We start from the raw sequence: 20,275 nt of genomic DNA, 5'->3' as shown, positions 1-20,275 counted from the left end.
CTATTCGGTATCTCACTTATTTATGCTATTGTTTATTAAAATGATAGTCAACCTTTTTTATTCCTATTTATTCTTGTATTTGACAACAATTCCTTTTGTTTTATAATTTTGTTGCCTGATTGAAATATATATATTTTTCTTAGATTGTTGGTTATAAATGATTAAAAAAATGTGGCTTGCTAGCTAAACAGATGAAAAATAAAACTAATTATTCACTTTAGACATAATTTTATTACTGTACAGTTAATGAGTACTCGTTTCAATGATTCTTTAGGTGTCCTTGGTAGCATAATGATTTTTATTTTTATTTTTCTTATACTAATTTGCTTATCTGAAATGTTTGTTGGTGATAATTAGAGTTTGTTTAGCATCTCAACTAATAACAAAGTTAAAAGGAAAAAAAAAATTAAACACAACTTCAAATTATATTGGTTTTTAGTTATTTTACCTAACTCAAACAATTAGGGTAGATAAATGGAAGAAAAACAAAACAAAGACAAAATACTATGGTATAACCAAATTTTCTCCTTTCCCCATTTCTGCATATTTTATATTGACTAATTGAAAGACCTCGATAAGCTATAACCGAAAGACCTCGTTAGGCTATTTAACCAACATAAACAAGAGAATATAATTGCAAGCACACAACCCACCTCCAAGTCATATGGCAACGTTAATTGAGACACTAATCTCCAAGAAAGAGGTTGTACGGCAAATCCATTTTCTTTGGCTTATCAGCAATCTATTGTTTTGTTATTCTAGTACTGCCTCAAATGTTTATTGTAGTTCTTCTAGAACAAGCCAAGGAAAAGGAGGAGAAGCTGAGGCCCTTGTCAGATGGAAAAACAGCCTTGGTAATCAAACTAATTCTCTTTTTCTAGCCTCTTGGAAAATGTTGCTTCCTCAAAGCTCTACCTCAACATGGTCTAGCACTAATTCTTCTTGCAATCTTAAAAGAAGAAGCACAAGTCACTGCCATTGGGCTGGAGTTAAATGTAACAAGTCAGGAAGTGTGGTCAGTATAAATCTTGCTAGTCATAATCTAAGAGGTACGCTCCAAAACTTTGACTTCTCATCTTTTCCCAACATACAATCCTTTGTGCTTTCTAACAATTCGCTTTATGGAACCATCCCTCCCACTATTAGTAACCTTTCTAAACTCATTTACCTTGATTTGAGTAGCAATCATTTCTATGGAAATATTCCTTATGAAATTTGCCTGTTGACAAACTTACGCGTATTTTATGTGGATGGGAATTATTTCAATGGCTCTATACCACATGAAATAGGCAAGTTGGTGTCCCTCAAAGAATTTTTCCTTAGTGGAAACAATCTTTTGGGTTCAATTCCAAGGTCCATTGGAAACATGAGCAAATTAACTGCTCTAATTCTTAGTGAAAATAAATTTTTCGGATCCATCCCTCATGAAGTAGGACAGCTTAAATCACTTAACAGACTTTACTTGGATCGAAACCAACTATCCGGCTCAATTCCTACATCCATTGGAAACTTGAGCAACTTAACTATTTTAAACCTCGGTGAAAACAAATTATCGGGATTCATCCCTCACGAAATAGGACAACTCAAATCCATTACAACCTTTTGTTTGTATGAAAACTATCTCACAGGCTCAATTCCTGAGTCGATTGGAAACCTCATATTCCTCATCGACTTAAATTTGTCCTACAACAACATCACAGGTTCCATTCCACTTGGAATGAACAATTTCACGGAATTGGAATCATTCCAAATTGATGAAAACTTTTTGTTCGGCAATCTTCCAGAAAATATTTGTCTTGGTCAGAGTTTAACATGGTTTACGGCATCTCATAACTACTTAACAGGTCCCATCCCAAAAAGTGTGAGAAATTGTACTTCTTTAGTCACAATTTCTCTTGAAAAGAATCAATTAACAGGAAATATATTAGATGGGTTTGGAATACACCCAAACTTAGACTATATGGACCTAAGTGACAACAAGTTCTTTGGTAAACTTACTGGAAACTGGAGAGAACTGAGAAAACTTACCATGTTGAACATCTCCAAAAATAAAATTTCTGGTAAGCTACTTCCTGAACTTGGGAAAGCCACTCAGTTGCATATACTTGACCTCTCAAGCAATCTTCTGGTTGGGAATATTCCCAAGGAATTGGGGCGAATAAGACCTTTATTCATCCTTAAACTCAGCAATAACATGTTATCTGGCAAAGTCCCGGTGGAAATTGGAATGTTATCTAGCCTTGAACAGCTTGACCTTGCAGAAAATAAACTAGATGGACCAATTCCCATAGATTTTGGACAGTGTTCAAAACTATTGCATTTGAACTTGAGAGATAACAATTTCAGTGGGACTATTCCTTTTCTTATTGGGAATTTGCATGCCCTCGAAAATCTTGATCTGAGTCAGAATATACTTACTGGAGAGTTGCCTGTAGAGCTTGGAAATTTGCACATGTTAGAAACATTCAACCTCTCTCATAACAGGCTTTCTGGCTTAATACCACTCACATTCAAAGACATGATAAGCTTGATATTGGTTGATGTATCTTACAATTTGTTAGCAGGTCCTCTCCCCAATGTCAAAGCCTTCATAGAGGCCCCAAGAGCAGCATTGGAAAATAATAAAGGCCTTTGCGGCAACAACACCAGTTTGACGCTTTGCTCAACACCTAAGAAAGAAAGCAAGAAAGTCCTCGTGTTGATCATAATATCAATTTTTGGCACTCTAATTCTATTGTTTCTCATTGTTGGAGTACTTCTCATTCGCCAAAAAATACAAAGGAACGAGGATGAATCCCGAGAAACACAAACTAGAGCTTTCTTTGAAGCGTTGAGCCATGATGGGAGAATAGTTCATCAAGAAATAGTTGAAGCCACAGAAAACTTTGACTCCAAATATTGCGTTGGAGTTGGAGGATTTGGACGTGTTTATAAAACATCATTGTCAACAGGTCAAGTAGTTGCAGTGAAAAAGTTCCATGAGAATGATGGAGTAACGTCTAGTGAAGAAACTTTCACAAGTGAGATTTATGTGTTGACAAGAGTACGACATCGAAATATCATTAAGCTTCATGGATTTTGTTCACATACAAGACACTCATTTTTGGTGTATGAGTTCATGGAAAGAGGAAGCTTAGTAAAGATATTGAGTGATGATGTTCAGGCAAAGGAGCTGGAGTGGAGTAAGAGAGTAAATATTGTCAAAGGTTTAGCCAAGGCCATATGCTATTTGCACCATGAATGTTTTCCTCCTATAGTGCACAGAGACATATCAAGCAAGAATGTTTTGTTGGATGCAGAATATGAAGCTCATATTTCTGATTTTGGTTCAGCTAGAGCTTTTGATCCTGACTCATCAAATTGGAGTCCATTTGCAGGAACCGTTGGATACTCAGCTCCAGGTAAAGCTTTCCATCAAAGTGGCTTTAATTAATGTGGAAAAAAAAAAAAAAAAAAAGTGGCTTTTGTTAATGCATATATATTTCAATATCTATGGCAACTTTGCTTTAAAGATTCGGTCATGATTTTATTTAAAAAAAAAAAAACAAAAGTTAATATAATATATATAGTACTTTTTTATTTGATCAAATATAATAATTAAAAAAGCTAACCAGTTTAAGCATTTTTGCTTTGAAGAGCTTGCTTACACGATGAAAATAAAGGAAAAGAGCGATGTATATAGCTTTGGAGTTGTAACATTGGAAGTGATAATGGGAAAACATCCAGGAGATCTGGTCTTGTCTTTGTCCACATCACCATTAATAGAAGTTCATCAGATTCTACTCAAGGATGTATTGGATCAACGTCTCTCACCTCCAGGAAGGCAAGTAGCAGACCAAGTGGCCAACATTGTAGAGCAAGCATTTGCTTGCCTAAATCGAATCCCACAGTCTCGGCCCACTATGAAGCAAGTGTCTGAGAAGCTATCAACTTCATCCGCACTATCATTATCAAAGCCTCTTCACATGCTGACACTTAAGCAGCTGATTGATCTCACAACCTGCGCATCCTCAGCAGCTTAATTATTTTCTTTTTTGTTCCATGTTGTGTGTGAATTTTCCTTTACCATGTCGTTGTGTTGATTGCTCTTTTCTTCAGTTTTAGTTGTTTTTCGACCTACCATATATATTCAATTTTATGCATTTAAAATTCAGCTCATGTTCGAACGGATTCTTTTTCTATTTTTGCTTAAGATGATGATACAGATCAAAGAGTAAAAGAATGTGAGAATAAAAATGATGTTTTAAGTTTAACAACAACCAAAAAAAATAATAATAATAAAATTCTTTTTTCTTTTTTGACTTTTAAGTACTCCAATACCAGTAGTACTAGATTTTCTAATTTCCTTCCTATCAAGAGCATGATATACCAAACAACGAGGATTGAACATTATTTTTATTTTCCTTTTGCCCTAAAATTACTAATATTAGCTCTTTTTTTTCTATGTATATCTCAATCAACTATTAGTAGTTTTAAAATACTACATTAAAGAATTTGTAACGTTATAATCTCTTTACCTAACATAAACAACCCATTTGTTTGATTACATTTTGGGACACAAGCAGCCCATTTTTTTAAATTACAATTTAGGAAAGAGGGGATTTTTACCTAATTCAAAGTTTAAACCTTCGATTTAGATATATATACTATCAATGGTTTTACCACCGGGCGAAATCTATGCGCACAACACAAACAATCCATTAACATTTTACACTCTACGATAAAGGCACAATAAAAATATTAAAAAAAAAAAAAACAATATTGTTTTTCTGCCCAAGTAACTTGATTTTATTGCTTTTGTTTTTCTTTTTTAATTAATATTTTTATAGCTATGATTATTTTTTATAAGTACAGAACTATAATTATGTATTATTTTATTTTTATTATCATTTCATAGTTTAGATTCAATTACAGATGGTTTTCAGATTTAAAATGAAAATTCTATTTTGATAAATGATTAGTTTTAATTTTTATTATGAATTGATATGTGATTGTGTTGAAACGTTATTATAAATTTTTTTTTAATATTTCATTTATTTATATTTTGTTCGAATTTGTTAGGATAATTATTAAATTATGTTACGATAAAGAATTGTAAAGAACCTCTAAATTATGTTTTTCTTTTCTTAAAAAAAATATATTTTAGTGAATATCCTAATTAATTGAATTTTAAAATAGCTAAATTTGTTAAATAATATTTTTCCTATATCATTATTTCTTCAAACCACACATTAGAAACACAATCAATACTTGATTATCTGATGGTCCCCAAAAAAATTTTATGGATCCACCGCTAAATGGCAGGAAAGCACCTAGAAAGAAGGTGTCATATCACATGGCCGTCCTAGGATGATCAATTAATTTGCTCATATATTTTTTTCGTGGAATTTCATAGTTCCCAAAAAAAAAAAAATGCTTTTCCTCTTTAGTGTCAATAATTTATCATTACAATTTCTTTCTTAAAATAAAATACTAATATTTTTATTCCTATAGAATTCAAAATATGTTTTGGTATGTTATGCGCGCAACTGCCCATTATATAAATATATATATATATATATATATATATACTTATTGGTATGTTATACAACTACTCATTTTATATATATATATATATATATATATATATATATATATATATTATCATTACAACTAAATTAAAAATTTACTTGGCCATATATTTTAGAACAATTTTAAAGAATTTTTTACCATTTCTACGATCTTCATTTTTAAAGAGCAAAATTTTTAAAAATATGCTTCAATCTATATTTTATTTTAATTTTTTTAAATAAAATGAATTTTGCTTTCCAAATATAAAATGTCAAATTCACTTTCTATATTCAAATATTATATAATTTAATTTAATATCGAAACAAGTTTTTAAGCCACTGTTATGTTGCAGTTGTTATTTTTTTTAATCTTTTAATTATTAATAATTGAGATGTTATATTTTAATTATTATTTTTTATTTTTTATTTTTTAATTATTAATAATTGAGATGAAATGCAAATAAAGAATGAGAGAAGTAAATACAACAACAAATCTTTATAAAAAAAATAAAAATAAAAAACATTTTATAAAAAGCATTGTTGACAAACTTTTTAAATTCTACTTTCTACGTTAAAAATATTTTTTATCAATAAAATAAAATACTCTTTATTTTTAAAATATTCCTTTGAAAATGCTTTAATAAATTATTTTTGAAGATGCTTATAAATTGTCTCATTGCTTGGAACGTGAATATCTTTCAGGTGTGCTTATAAATTAGCTCATAAAAATTAAAATAAAAGATATGTCAGGTGTCTGTTTAGAGACAGCTCAGTTGCAGAATTTTTATTTTTTATTTATTTTATTTTTCTAAATATCTAAATTCAAAATCATTATACCTTTATATTTATTTTCATTTAATTGGTCTAATGTAAAAACTAGTAAGAGTGCATTTTTCCTTTGTAATTTTGACCCCAAAAAAATAAAAAACAGAACAAAATATTTTCCAAATAATTTTGCGCAAGATCCAATATATGTTATCCTCAATACTCTGGGACCGAGCCAAAAATGTTACCATTCACCCAAAAGGTATAAAAAAAAAAAAAAAATGTTTCCTAAAACACGGATGTCAATTATTTTCCATAAGTTCTTGAAAAAAATATATATTTTTTATTTTATTTTATTTTTATTTGTATTTTTTGGATAAGCGGGTTGGTCGCCTCTCTTTTAAAAATAAATACTTTGGTGGGATGGTCTTACCGTGCACCCTAGTCACATGTGGGTGGATGTGTAACCAAAGCTGACCAGCGGCTTTTTAGCCCCAAAAAAAAATTAAAAAAATCAGCACCCATACAGTGATTTTGAGCACCGCAACCATGTGAGAACATGGCGTTGGTCATCTTCTCGAAACACTAAAAAAATGGTTATTACTTAATGTGTCAAAAATTTATTCAAAAGGTGTTCTTAATTTTATATTTTAAAAGACTTCTAATAATTTTTTTAAATGATCGAGTTTTGCAGAATTTATAAATTTTTAGTTAACAGAATTATAAATAACTTTTATAAATTTTCATAGATTTTTTTATTGATAGACTTTTTTAGACTTTATAGAATTATAAAAAAATTAAAAAATCTTATCTAAATTCTTATAAATTTTCATTTTAAAAGATTTTCATAAACTTTCATTAACTTATAAATATCATACAGACATTATAATAAGAAAATTTAAAAATTCATAATTGTTTTATAATTCTTTTAGTATTAAAAAGATTATAAGATAATTTACTTTTGATTTTAAGCAAAAATAAATAACATGTAAAGAATAGTAAGAAAAATAGTCATTAAGGCCCTTTCTCGAATAAAATTGCTAGTTTGTTGCACTTTGACATATATATACATTAAAAAAAAAAAAAATCAATTGTCGCATTTTTTTGTTAAGAAATGTTTTTAAGGTAAACACATAGGCAAAAAAAAAAAAAAAATTGTGTGTAATTCTTTTGAATGTTTGTGTTGAAGAAATATTTTTTTCATATATTTTATTAATATTTCTTATGAATTTAATAAATTTAAATCCATCAAAATTAAAAGGTATAAAATAAGGATATTAGAAAACAACATTTAAAAAATTGGAAAAACATTTTGGTCCAGTCCAGATAATCCTATCTTGTTTCGTATACCAAACAAGTGTAAGGTCTAAATTTAGCTGTTTAAATTAAATAGACTACGGCTAAAATTGATTACACTATATGTAAAATAGTTAAGTTTAAAAAACTTAAATTCGTTGCATCCCAGCACCCATTTCTTAACATCGCATATTGTTTACTTTTCCTAAAAAAGGGAAAAAAAAATTGCATAGAGTTATACCAAAACATTAAGGTAAATTACACTTTGGTAATTTTAAATTTTAAAGTTTACAATTTCGACCTTAAATTTTTAATTTATGCAAATTAGACTATGAAAATTCAAACTTGTTACAATTTAGTCTAATTTTTAGCGGTGGTGTCACAATTAACGTTGCTAATATCAGCATGATGGGATGATTAAATCATAATTATTTTTCAAAAATAAAACAATATTTTTTGAAAAAATTGAAAAAATAATAAATTTGTTAGTTTTCCATTTTATATTTATAGTTTTTTGATTGGAAAATTGTATCCCTCCCTTTTTTTTTATTTAAATTAAAATAATTACATTCATAACTAAATATTTTTATATTTAAATTAAATCAAAAAATCAAAAAAATGAAATAAAATTGAAATTTTTGGTATAATAGAAATAATTTTATCAGATCAAAAATTAAAAATAAATTTTTTATGCTCAAACCACCAAAAAAAAAAAAAGACCTAAATATCAAAAAAAAAAATTAGACCAAAAGTCAAAAAATAAAATAAAATAACTTTTTTGTCTAGTTTTTACCATAATTCATTTTTCAGAAATAAAAAAAATAAAAAATTTTAAAATGTTCATCTATTATTTTTTTCATTTTATAGACCCAAAAAAAAAAAAAAAAACAGAAAGACCAAAATGATCTGGTTTTTCCATTTTTGAAATTTTTTTTCCATTTAATCAAACGAAATGTACACCAAAATACCAATATGGAAATGAATTATGATCTACTTTTCAATTTTTCAAAAATTTTTTCATTTGACCCCGAAAAATAAAAATTCAACCAAAAAAAATTAAAATGGAGGCCATTTTTCCATTTTGATCTATTTTAATTACTTTTTCCATTTTTAGCCTCCATTTTGTTCTAATTTATATTTTGGTATTTTGATCTAATTAATTTTAATTTTTGGTCTAATAAAATTATTTTTAGACCAAAAATTTAAATTTTTATTTTTGGTCTAATTTTAGGTCCAACAATATTTAATTATGATTTTGGGTATTTGGATTTAAATAAAAAAGGAATGGGTAAAATTTTCCAAATAAAAAAATAATAGATGTATTATTTTTTCAAATTTTTTTTTTGAGAAAAGCTTTATTTTTTAGAAAAATTATTTATTGTTTTTTTTTTGGGTCTAACTTTTATTTTGATATTCGGGTCTTTTTTTTTTGGGGGGGGGTTTGAGCATAAAAAATTATTTTAATCTTTCATCTTAAAAAATTATTTTTATTAGACAAAAGATTCCAATTTTATTTTAATTTTTAATTTTTGGTTTGATTATAAGTCAAAAAATATTTAATTATTATTGTGGATATTTTAATTTAAATAAAGAAGAATGGATATAATTTTCTAAACTAAAAACCAAAAATATAAAATGGAAAAATAACAAAATGTATTTTTTTCAATTTTTTTAAAAATGTATTTTTAATTATATAAAAAATAATTATGACATGAGCATAACATCATGCTAACATCAGCACAGTTGATTTTAACACTGTTATTAGAAATTGGACTAATTTGTAACAAATTTTGAAACTTCAAAACTTCGCACAAATCAAAAGTTCAAGGTTGAAATCACACATAACCCTAAAATATTAGCATCTCAAAGTACAATTTATCCAAAATGTTATATATGTTGCATATTCCTAGTAACATATTGTATTTTGTTGTGCTATATCTAATTCGTGTTAAAGAAATTTTTTTATCCAAATACAATTTATTATGCTTTCGTGTTGGAATATGTAAACTCAAATTCATTCATAAAATTAACTCCTAATTTGACTCATTAACATATTATATTTAAAGAAAAATAAAACAAAAATATTTAAATGAACAAAGTTATTCTTAATAATAGTAAGTAGTACAAAAACATAATAAAATTATTGTTTTTTCAAAATTAAATATTAAATAGATGAATTAAAATATTACATATAAAAAGTAATAAATATTTAGATAAATATGATTATATATTTATATATTTCATAGATACCATCTTTTAATGTGTTAATGCATTGATATCGTATTTCACTATGAACAACGAGTTGAGTAATATATCTTATTATGTTGCACTATTAGAGCACCTTCAATAGCAAATTGTTTATTGTTATTGGGATTTCCTTCAATTGTAAATGTGAATGTCAATGCCAAATTTTGACATTACCTTTCCAATGGTATATAGCAAAAAACTAGTATTGAAAAATATATATTTTATTTAATCATATTGTTTGTTGGATTGGATCTAATTTCCTTTAACTTTAATAATTAAGGAAATTGAAAAATAAAAATTATATTATTTAATGTTGAGAATCGGACAGATTTTATGATAGTGGAGCCATTAACAAAAAAATATCAATTGCATTTTTATGTTAAATTGCCGTTATAATAATTAAAAAAAATACAATACTAGTGAAAATGCTCTTGTATATATCCTTCTCTGGTAAGGTAAAAACATTGATATTATCACCACAAAATAATAATAATAATAATAATAAATGATGAAAAAAATTTAAACTAGTGGAGGTCGCCCTGATGCCCTGATCCCAAAGAACACCAAGTAAGATAGTATAGATAGGTGTAAAACTAGGAAAAGTTCTTCGTAGTTCGCACCAAGCCATCACAACAAAAAAAGAAAAAGCTGGAAACCAGGGGGGTGGGGGAGGGGTGGTGGTTTTGGAAAAATTAAATAAAAAATAAATAAAACAAAATCAAAATCATTAGTATTTCATTACATGGAGCCCAAGAAAAAAGCTGTTTTGGTAGCAACAGAGAGGTTTTTTACTCTTCTTACTAAATATTTTAACTCATTACAACTCTGTGGGAAGGGAGATTTCATCCAAACGTTTGGATGTCAGGACCCGTCCAGAATTCCTTGCTCGGAACCCTAGACAAGCCCTGATCCCAGGAAAACCCTACCGGACCCTCAAACGGAAAATCCGGCAGAGCCTGCCCTAAGGGATTTACTTACCACAAATTACCTGCACTGAAAACACACTTCTATAAACATCCCCTTATTCCTCCCACAAACTACAAATGGTTCCACAATTTCAGCACTTCAAAAGAAAACAGCGGCAACCCAGTGCATAATGAACAACTACACGTCCAATACAGTATACAGAGCATTATACAGATAAATGTGGAATTTATAAAATGACAGATAAGGAAGCAATACAAGACAGAGAGGAAAAAAAAAAAGGGAAGAAAAACTTCTTGAACCTTCGGCAACGAACTGAGACGTTGGGCTCGCCCCGGACAATCAACGTCTCCAACCTGGACCTAGGGGAACGGAATTTAAGAGTGTGAGATACTAATCATCTCAGTGAGTGACCCTATCTACTATACAATATAATACCACAGTAATAACGTAGATAAATAATAATTAATTGGAAATAATAATTTCTTTCAAAACCCTTACAAATCTCTCAGTTGGAAAAGTTCCCCTTTTAAAACCTTTTCACAAAACCCTTTATTCGTATTCCCCGAAAACCAAGACATCAAATAAATAAATACCAAAAACAGTAATAATTATATTTTTAATTCCAATACAGTTTCAAAACATTTTATTTTTAAAACACAGTTCTGAAAATCAGTTGATGCACCCACTATATACCAGTGGCACCAACAGTACCCAGCGTCCCAAGGTACAGCCAGACAGGAGGTTATAGAAAGAAACCGGCATACGGTTGCGTGGCGTCCCACTGCGCCGCTGCTAACCTGGTGTCCCAGCCATGGAGGGGTAGCCTACCCTCATCCGATGGCAACCACAGGACAACCTCACAATATCACCTGCGCGCTCCTCACACCCACCTGCGCGCTAATCACAACCGTGTGCACACTAACCATATCACATATAAACAGAACACCAGTACGTGCACGGTGCATCTAAAAATCATAAAATCCACAAATTTAATTTATATATCAAAACTCACACTTTTGCATAAACACAGCGGGTATATTCCATCCGCTTGAACCCGGAAAATTTTCCACAATTTCTTTATAATCAATACCATAAATTCCATGATTTTCAAATCCACCAACTCCCAAATCCACCAATTCAAATATTCACATTTTCCCAATTTCATAAATAATTTCTCGAAATATAATAATTAAATCTCACAATATTCCATGGGCATATTTTATAAAAATTGGAGTCACTAACATAAACAAATATTTTCCTTGAAATATTTGAAAATCAAATAGTGCCCGATTTAATATTAAAACCACACGAATTTCAAAACCATAAAATAATTTCACATGGCATAATTTATATAATGCACATTTTCTTAAATCCAATAAATTCACCAATAAATCCACAATAAATCAAATAATTATTTGGCACATAGAATTTAAATTCCAATATTTAAATCACACATAATATTCACCAATTAAATTTCCAAAATTAATTTGAAGGTGGGTCACTCACCTGGAGCACACAATTAACCTACGATCCACCGTGGGATCAATTTCACGACTTACCGGTGCTCCTAGAACAAAATTCACAGACAGTCAAATAAATTAATATTTTAATCGGGTAAATAATACGGGGTACCCGGGGGGTCAAACATAAACGTTAACCAAAATTGGCGAATAATATACCGAATCGAAGCTCGTGGGACGAGGATCACAAATCCGGTCTCCATCGACCCCAATTCCACCGGAGGTGGTCGGAATTTGGTCGGGAAGCTTCGGTCGGTTTTCAACTTGAGGGATCTTTCAAACGGTGGGGATTTTGGCAATCTAACCCCGGAAATGGACTCAGAGGGGTCGAAAATAGTGGGATAGAGGTATGGGACGGGCTGGTTTGGTCGGAAACGGCGAGAATCACCGGAAAAATTTCACCTCGCCGCCGCGACTTCGCCGGCCCGATCTGGGCGCGTCCGGCGGTGGCTGGCCGGGAGATTTGGTGGCTGAGGTCGCGAGGTGGTGGGCTTGGATTGTGGCCGGCGCGTGTACTGTATGGGTGGCCGGAAAAGTTAAACACGGGAGAAAGAGAGACGGCCGGTGGGAGAAAAAAAAAAAACTGTGCGTGTTTTGTGTTTTGATGCTCAGGGAAGAAGAAGGAAAAAAAAAAGAAAAAAAGAAAAAAGAAGGGTGTTTTCCCACGTGGGGAAAAAGAAAAGAAAAAGAAAAAATAAAATGAAATAAAAATAATTAAATAATTAAATAAAAATATTATTATTTAAAATAATAATAAAAATAATTTGATTTTGCACATGGTTGACATGTGGCTTCTCAGCATGGTGACACATGGTCACCTTCATTAAATCACACGTGGCACATCTTTACACGTTTAAAAAAATAATATTAAAATAATACGGTATTTGAAAAACTCTACAGGTCCATAACTTTCAAACCACATGTCCAAATCGGACGTACCGCTAGTCTATGGACTCGTATCGACGAGCACTTCACAACCATGCATGAGTCAAAGCTCAACCTTGCATGAATAAAAAGTCAACTCGGGCACCCGTTGGACAATTTGGACCTCAACTTGTTTTGCTCATAACTTTCAAACCGTAGCTCCGTTTTCAACGTGCTACCAGTCTACGAACTCGTGCCAACGTGTACTTCGTAACGGTACCTCAGTCAACTTCTTATAATTCAACTTCTTATAATTAAATTATCTTATAATTCAACTTCTTAACACGTTAAATTTGAAATCAATACAAAATTAACCTTAATTAATTGTTGTTAGTATAAAAAATAATAATTAATAAAAAATAATTTTTACTATAAAAAAATGATAATAAAGAATAATTTTTATTTTAAAAATTAAGTATTAAATAAATGAATTAAAATAAAATAAACCATTGCACAGAAACTAGTACAAATGTATCTGCGTCGTATATGCCCTCGTATATGCTAATTTCATTCCTTTTTTTTATTGTTCTTCTAACCACTCATGTTGATCCTTCGTAAGAACACGAAAAAGAAAGAACTCATAAATCATTAAATACGGCACTTAATAAAAAAAAAGATATTTATATATACACACACACACGAATGATGGAGACATCCAACGTTTTCGTACCATAGAAAGATTATATATATATATATATATATTTTTTTTTTTTTGAAAGAAAAAGAATATTCAATTAGGAGAGAGCAACAGCAGATACATGATCATGTGGGTAGGAGAGATGACAACCAAGTAGGACCGTCGTCAACCCAGACAACAGGCTCAGTACAATTCAACATTCAAGGCTTCTTTTGCAAGTTTACGAGCCACTATGTTAACTTAATATGATGAAAAGTAAAATCAAAAGAAACAGAAGTAAAACTTCGAGCTAATAACTGAATTTCTTCAAACAGAGGACCATGAACTGAAATTTTTTTATTAGACTTAATTCCCTCCATTGCCAACTTATTAGTGTTACGTGATTGGGAGAAAAACAAATGGCAACGGAAACAAAGAAATCGAAAAACAAACACACAATTAACGTGGAAACCCTTGACGGGAAAAACCACGGGCAGGGAGAAGCAAATCCAATATCGAAAGATTTGTACAAGGTGAGCCAAATTTCGAGATACCCTAAAAAACCCCAATGACGGCCGAACAAAAATACAGATATATATATAGTACAGAAGAAACCCTAAAATTGAACAGGCCCAAGACCTCCGCTTCCACCACAGAGCCCCAAATTTTTCTCCAAAATTTAGTTTCACCAAATGGGTCGCACCGCGAGCTTTTCGGGTTGGATCAACAAGAATTCGGGTCACAAACTCTAACAATTAGAATCACTCTCAATGTTACAGCAGGTTGTAAAACCAAGATCACAAGCCAAAAGGAGACTTTACTTTTATTGCAGTAATCGCTAAAGCCAAAGGGGCAAGAGTTAAACGAACTGGGTTTCGAAAATTATGCCAAAGTATCAGTTATTAAAAAAAAAAAAAAAATGATGCATGATCTTTTAACTTGTGACGTCCCCACCTACCAGGTCACGCTGAAAGACTCGATAATTATTTTTTGTTTATTATAAAATTTTTTCCTTCTTCGAATTCAGAAACTATCAAAAGCAGAAATGAGTCACTTACTGACCAAACTAACCTAACTTGTTTAATAAATAGTTAAAAGGCAACTTGTAAGACCTTTATAAATAGATGTAACAATAGAATCGTTCTTCGCACCAAACCATCAGAAGCTCAAACTAGTGCACAAAAAAACTAGTAGTAAATATGTCTTCCAGCTCGAATTTGTTAGTTTTATTCCTTTGCGTGGTTGATCTTCTGACCACTCATGCTGATCGTTCATACAAACCCAAGGCTGATCTCCAAGAAAACCAAAAAGCACGGCTCCCAGTCCACAGTGTTAATCCAACTCCGATTTCTCCATTACATTCACAAAAGAAAATAGGTATCCACAAGCCACTGCTCCCAGTCCACCATGTTTATCGAACTCCGAATTCTCCATTACATTCACAGAAGAAAATAAGGGTGCGCCGGCCACTCCCTGCAGGCCATGGCGAGAATCCGCCACCGATTCCATCTCATAAACGACTGGAAACCCCAACCCCTGCTTAAGCCGTCACCAAGCTTAATTGTATAGACAGTGAGATGCTAAACCCCCAACCCATGCATAAGCCGTCACAGGGCTTAATGATAATATAAACAATGAGGTGGTATGATAATAAGAGAAATGGCATTCCATCGTCATCGAGTGCTTGTGGTTTGATGATCTGTATTTCAGCCTGTTTGATTTTCTGATGGATTTCTTTTCGTTATTAGTATTAATGGTTAGACAAGTAGCAGTGCATATGTGTGTGACCTTTTTTTTTTTTTTTGTTTTCAATTACAATTTGGGGAATGCGAATGTGGAGACGTATTCTCATCGATTTTATCACTGGATCAAGTTTATGAACGTTTATCTGTGTCACCTTTATGTTATGAATTTGTGCACGTTTTTGGTTATTAATTAACCTTTTCTTTTTTTTTTTTTTTGGGGTGCTGATGGAGCATCTTGAACTTGGATACTTTATGATGGTTTCTCTTTTAAGTGCTTATTGCTTTTTTCTTCATTGATAATCTTGATTTACCTTAAAAATTGATTCAGAATACTAGTACGGTGGATTTGCTGCGGCGAGTGTGGTGTGGGAGAGAAGAACGGCAGTTTTTAAAAGATACATTATATATATATAAAGCTCTCGTAACCTTTGCTTGGCTCTTTCCTGTTGATGCGACGGTCACTCGAGATAAAATATCATAAGAAAGCTCTTTGCCTAGTTCGGATCGTACCGTGATTGGTGTAGTTTAGGAAAAATAACAAAAAAGGATTAAATAAAAAAAAATCATTAATATTTCATTACGTGGAGTCCAAGAGAAAAGCTGTTCTGATAGTAATAGAAAGGATTTTATTCTTTTTTTTTTTTTCCCCTTAATTCAATATTTTAACTCATTACAACTACATGGGAAGGGAGATTTTATCTACGATAAAGTTTGTAGATGTATATATTCTTAATGATTTTTACCAATTGGTTAAGTCGGTGTATTTTTGATAATTTTAACCGATTGTTCAAGTCTACAAATACATAGTAATAGAGAATAATGGGACAAAAAAGTTAGTTAAATATTAAACAGATGAATTCAAATATTGCATCTAAAAATAATATTAAATAATATTAATAAGTAAAAATATATTCACTAATATTAAATATCATTCAAAAATACTTTTGTTTTAGGTGTTAAATATTATTATCGTATTTCACTGTTTACAACTCGTTTTATTAATGTGTCTTATTCTGTTAGCGTTGTTATAAATCCAACAATACTAAAGCAAACGTGAATATCATCTTAGATGGGTTTGTGTTGGGATGTGTTTATTACCACGAATGCTTCCTCTTCCAAGCTGACATTAACTTTTTGATTGTGTTTCCTTTATGCCCTTATGTTAGAACAAAAAAAATTATTGCAAAAAAATTTGTATTTCTTTTTTCTTTCCCATCAGGCATCTCCCCCTTCTGCCAAATGCCAATTCTCTTTTCCAAGTAAGGGGTCATCATTGCTATAACCGCCAAGTTGAGCCATAGCCGCCAAGTTCAACCACTAGAAAATCAGATATTGTTTCCATCAATCTATTTTAACTTAAAGCTACAGAAAACTTGTTATAAAGTTTGATTTTTCACCTAAAGTATAGGAATGAATGAAAGATAAGATCAAGGGTTAAGGTCTAGTACATTATAGGAGTGAATGAAGTATAAGATCAGGGGTGAAGGTCTTCAAGAAGACGGTGAATCTGGAGTTGACAAAATTTTCAGTTCCTGCAATACCAATAAATGAATCAAGAATTTAGATAGGTTTTGATAAGGGGCAAAAAAGGAAATGCACAGGCCAAAAAATGCAGATTAGCGTGGAAGGGGAGGAAACTCCCGTGGCAATAACGAACATTGGCCGTTTGCGCAATGTTATATAGATTTTTGCCAGGTCTGCTTGTGCATATGCATTAATACGTCAAAAGCAGCAAATATGACTATTGGTAGAAAATAGTATTAGTTATAAAATTTAGAACTAAGAAGTCGGTAGCAAAAAAAATTTGCAATATGAATTACCATTACTTTACTTTGTTCAATGATGCAAGGAATTTTGAGCAGCTAGTGGAGGTCCCCACCCCCCCAGACCATCAGCAAGGCCCAAGTAGTATAAATAGGTGGAAAACTAGTAACGTCCTTCGCACCAAAACATCAGAAGCTCAAACCAGTGCACAAAAACTAGTAATAAAAATATATCTTCCATCTCGCAGTCGCTAGTTTTATTCCTTTGCGTGGTTGTTAATCCAACTCCGAATTCTCCATTACATTCACAGAAGAAAATAAGGTTGCGCGGGCCATCCCCGGCAAGCCTCGGAGAGAATCCGCCCCGATTACTAATTAATTACTTATCTTATAAAATTTAATACATTTTAAAAAGTAAATATAGCACAGAGCTTAAATTTACTACAGTAAATTTATTTTGTGATTTACTAAGCACTGAATATTTAAATAAAAATGATAAAACAATTGTAAAGACGAATTAAAATGCCATATATAAATACATATATATATATATATATATATATTTATATATCTGTTCAAAATTAAAATATGAGAAAACATATTAAATTTTGATTGCTTTTGAATTGAATAAAGGCGAATCAATATGCATGCCACCATAAAACAACAATGAAGATGACATAAAACGCATTAATTAAAAATTCACAATCGGCAGTATAAGTTTTTCTAAAAGGAAATTAACCCAAAAAAAAAAAAAAATTGTATCTATAATGAATAAAATTATGTTCAGTGAAAAAAAAAAAAAAGCAAAACAAAAACAAAAAAAGAAGAAGAACTCGATCTCATATATACTCAATCACCTGATTGCCCCGCCCTTTTATTTGTCTTCAGTTGTTCTCGTTTACAATCAAAGATAATTGTAAATATTTCAATTAATTGCAATTGCTGTATAGCAGCAAACTTTTAGTTCTTTTCATATATATTGAGAACACCATTCTCTAGCATTTTGAAACATCTTCAACCATGGACTAGCGCCTTTTTTGTCTACCTTCCACTTTTTTGATACCATGGATATTGCCACATCAAGAAAACATCGCTGTGGATAAGGCATCATGGCGAGATGTTTTCCATCTGGAGAACAAATTGCAGCAACTCCTAAAGGAGAGGTATTTGGGTTGTAGGGATCATGCTCTCCCATCATCATCGCAATGCCTTACTGTGGCCAAATTTGAATGAAGCACATATAAATAAATAATTAAAAAAAAAAAAAGACCTACGTTGAGATACCCCATGTGAAAGGTAGGGGCGATGATTTTCACATGGTGAGCTCATTTTTCACCTTTGAGGCTTAGAAGGCCACCACCTTCAAGCTGTTTGACACAAGTAGGTGGGTTCCTTTATAAATTGTCTTTATGCTTGAAATGTGAATATTTTTATGGCTTATAAAAATTAAATAAGAGACATATCAGATATCCTTTTAGACAATCTGGTTGCAGAATCTTTTTACGCACTACCATATTATCCTCAATATTCTGTAGCCGAACCAAGCATGTTACCATTCACCACCCAAAAAAAAAAAAAAAAAAAAAAAAGGAACGGTTTCCTAAAACACGGATCTCAATTATTTGTCCATCAGTTCTTTTTATACCCAAAAGAACCAAAAAATAAAAAAAAGAGGTTGTCCTTCTTCTATTCCTTAAAAAAAAAAAAAAAAAAATACTTTGGTCTGGTGGTTCTACCGTGCAAGCTACTCACATGTGGGAGGGTTCCACATGTGACCTGGTCACAGCTGTCAGCTTTTCAACCAAAAAATAAAATAAAATAAAATGACCATCCTGGAGCAGCGTGAGCCAGCTCACTCTCATAAAGTGATTTTGAGCACCGTAACCGTACGACAACATGTCAGTGGTTATCTTCTCCAATCTTTTTTTACACAAAAAAATGGTTATTTCTTAATGTGTCAAAAATTTATTAAAAAAACAAGGTTGTTTTTAATTTTGTATTTGAAAAAAATTTTTAATAATTTTTTTAAATAATTGATTTATGCAAAATTTATAAATTTTATAAAGTTTATAGAATTACAAATGGTTCTCATAAAACTTTTATAAACTTTGTTATTAGTGGACTTTTTAAGACTTTATAAAATTATAAAAAAAATTACATAACCTTTTATAAACTTTCATTTTAAAATGTCTTGATAAACTTTTATTGACTAATAAATATCATATGGTTATTGTAATAAGAAAATTTTAAAATTTCTTAATTGTTTTATAATTCTTTTACTATTAAAAAGATTATGAGACATTTTACTTTTGATAATAAGCAAAAATAGATACCATGTAAAGAATTATAAGAAAAATAGTCATTAAGGCCCTTTCTTGAATAAGATGGCTAGTTTATTGCACCTTGACATATAAATACGTTTAAAAATAAAAATCAATCGTTGCAATTTTTTATTGAAAGAATGTTTTTAAGGTAAACACATCACCAAAAATAAAAAAATAAAAATGTGTAAATCTTTTGAATGTTTATGTTGAAGAAATATTTTTTTCGCATATTTTTATTAATATTTCTCATGAATTTAATAAATTTAAATCCATTAAAATCAAAAGGTATAAAATAAGAATGTTACAAAACAACATTTAAAAAATTAAAGAAACATTTTGATCCAATCCCACATAGTCTTACATTTTTTCGCATACCATATAAGTATAAGGTTCAATTTTAATTGTTTAAATTAAATAAATTATAGCTAAAATTGATTAAACTATACATAAAATAGACCAATTAAAGAAAATAAATAAATACATAAAAACCTGTTTTTCTTATTTATATTTTTTTATTCTCATTTATTTATTTATTTGTTGATTATCTATTTATTTATCTATTGTTTTATTTTGTTATTATAATATATATATATATATAT

The 20,275-nt window shown here is 30.4% G+C and overlaps 1 protein-coding gene across 1 annotated transcript; it reads left to right on the top strand.

The window, feature by feature from the left end:
• Positions 1-664: 664 nt before the first annotated feature.
• LOC125423247 (MDIS1-interacting receptor like kinase 2-like) lies at positions 665-4,022 on the top strand. The gene is made up of 2 exons (XM_048476910.2): positions 665-3,401; positions 3,637-4,022. Exons 1-2 carry the CDS (start codon positions 665-667, stop codon positions 4,020-4,022), a joined length of 3,123 nt encoding a protein of 1,040 aa, XP_048332867.2.
• The last annotated feature ends 16,253 nt before the right edge of the window (positions 4,023-20,275 follow it).

The sequence above is a fragment of the Ziziphus jujuba genome, chromosome 3 (genome assembly GCF_031755915.1).
Source record: "Ziziphus jujuba cultivar Dongzao chromosome 3, ASM3175591v1".
In the NCBI taxonomy this organism is placed as follows: domain Eukaryota; kingdom Viridiplantae; phylum Streptophyta; class Magnoliopsida; order Rosales; family Rhamnaceae; genus Ziziphus; species Ziziphus jujuba.
Note: the sequence above shows the minus strand (reverse complement) of the source record. Positions and strands in the feature narration are given on the sequence as shown.

Excerpts from the sequence above, each read along its gene's own strand:
- LOC125423247 (XM_048476910.2), top strand. The coding sequence starts at position 665 with ATGGCAACGTTAATTGAGACACTAATCTCCAAGAAAGAGGTTGTACGG. Across the intron at positions 3,402-3,636 it reads CGTTGGATACTCAGCTCCAG|AGCTTGCTTACACGATGAAA; the intron begins GTAAAGCTTTCC and ends TTTGCTTTGAAG.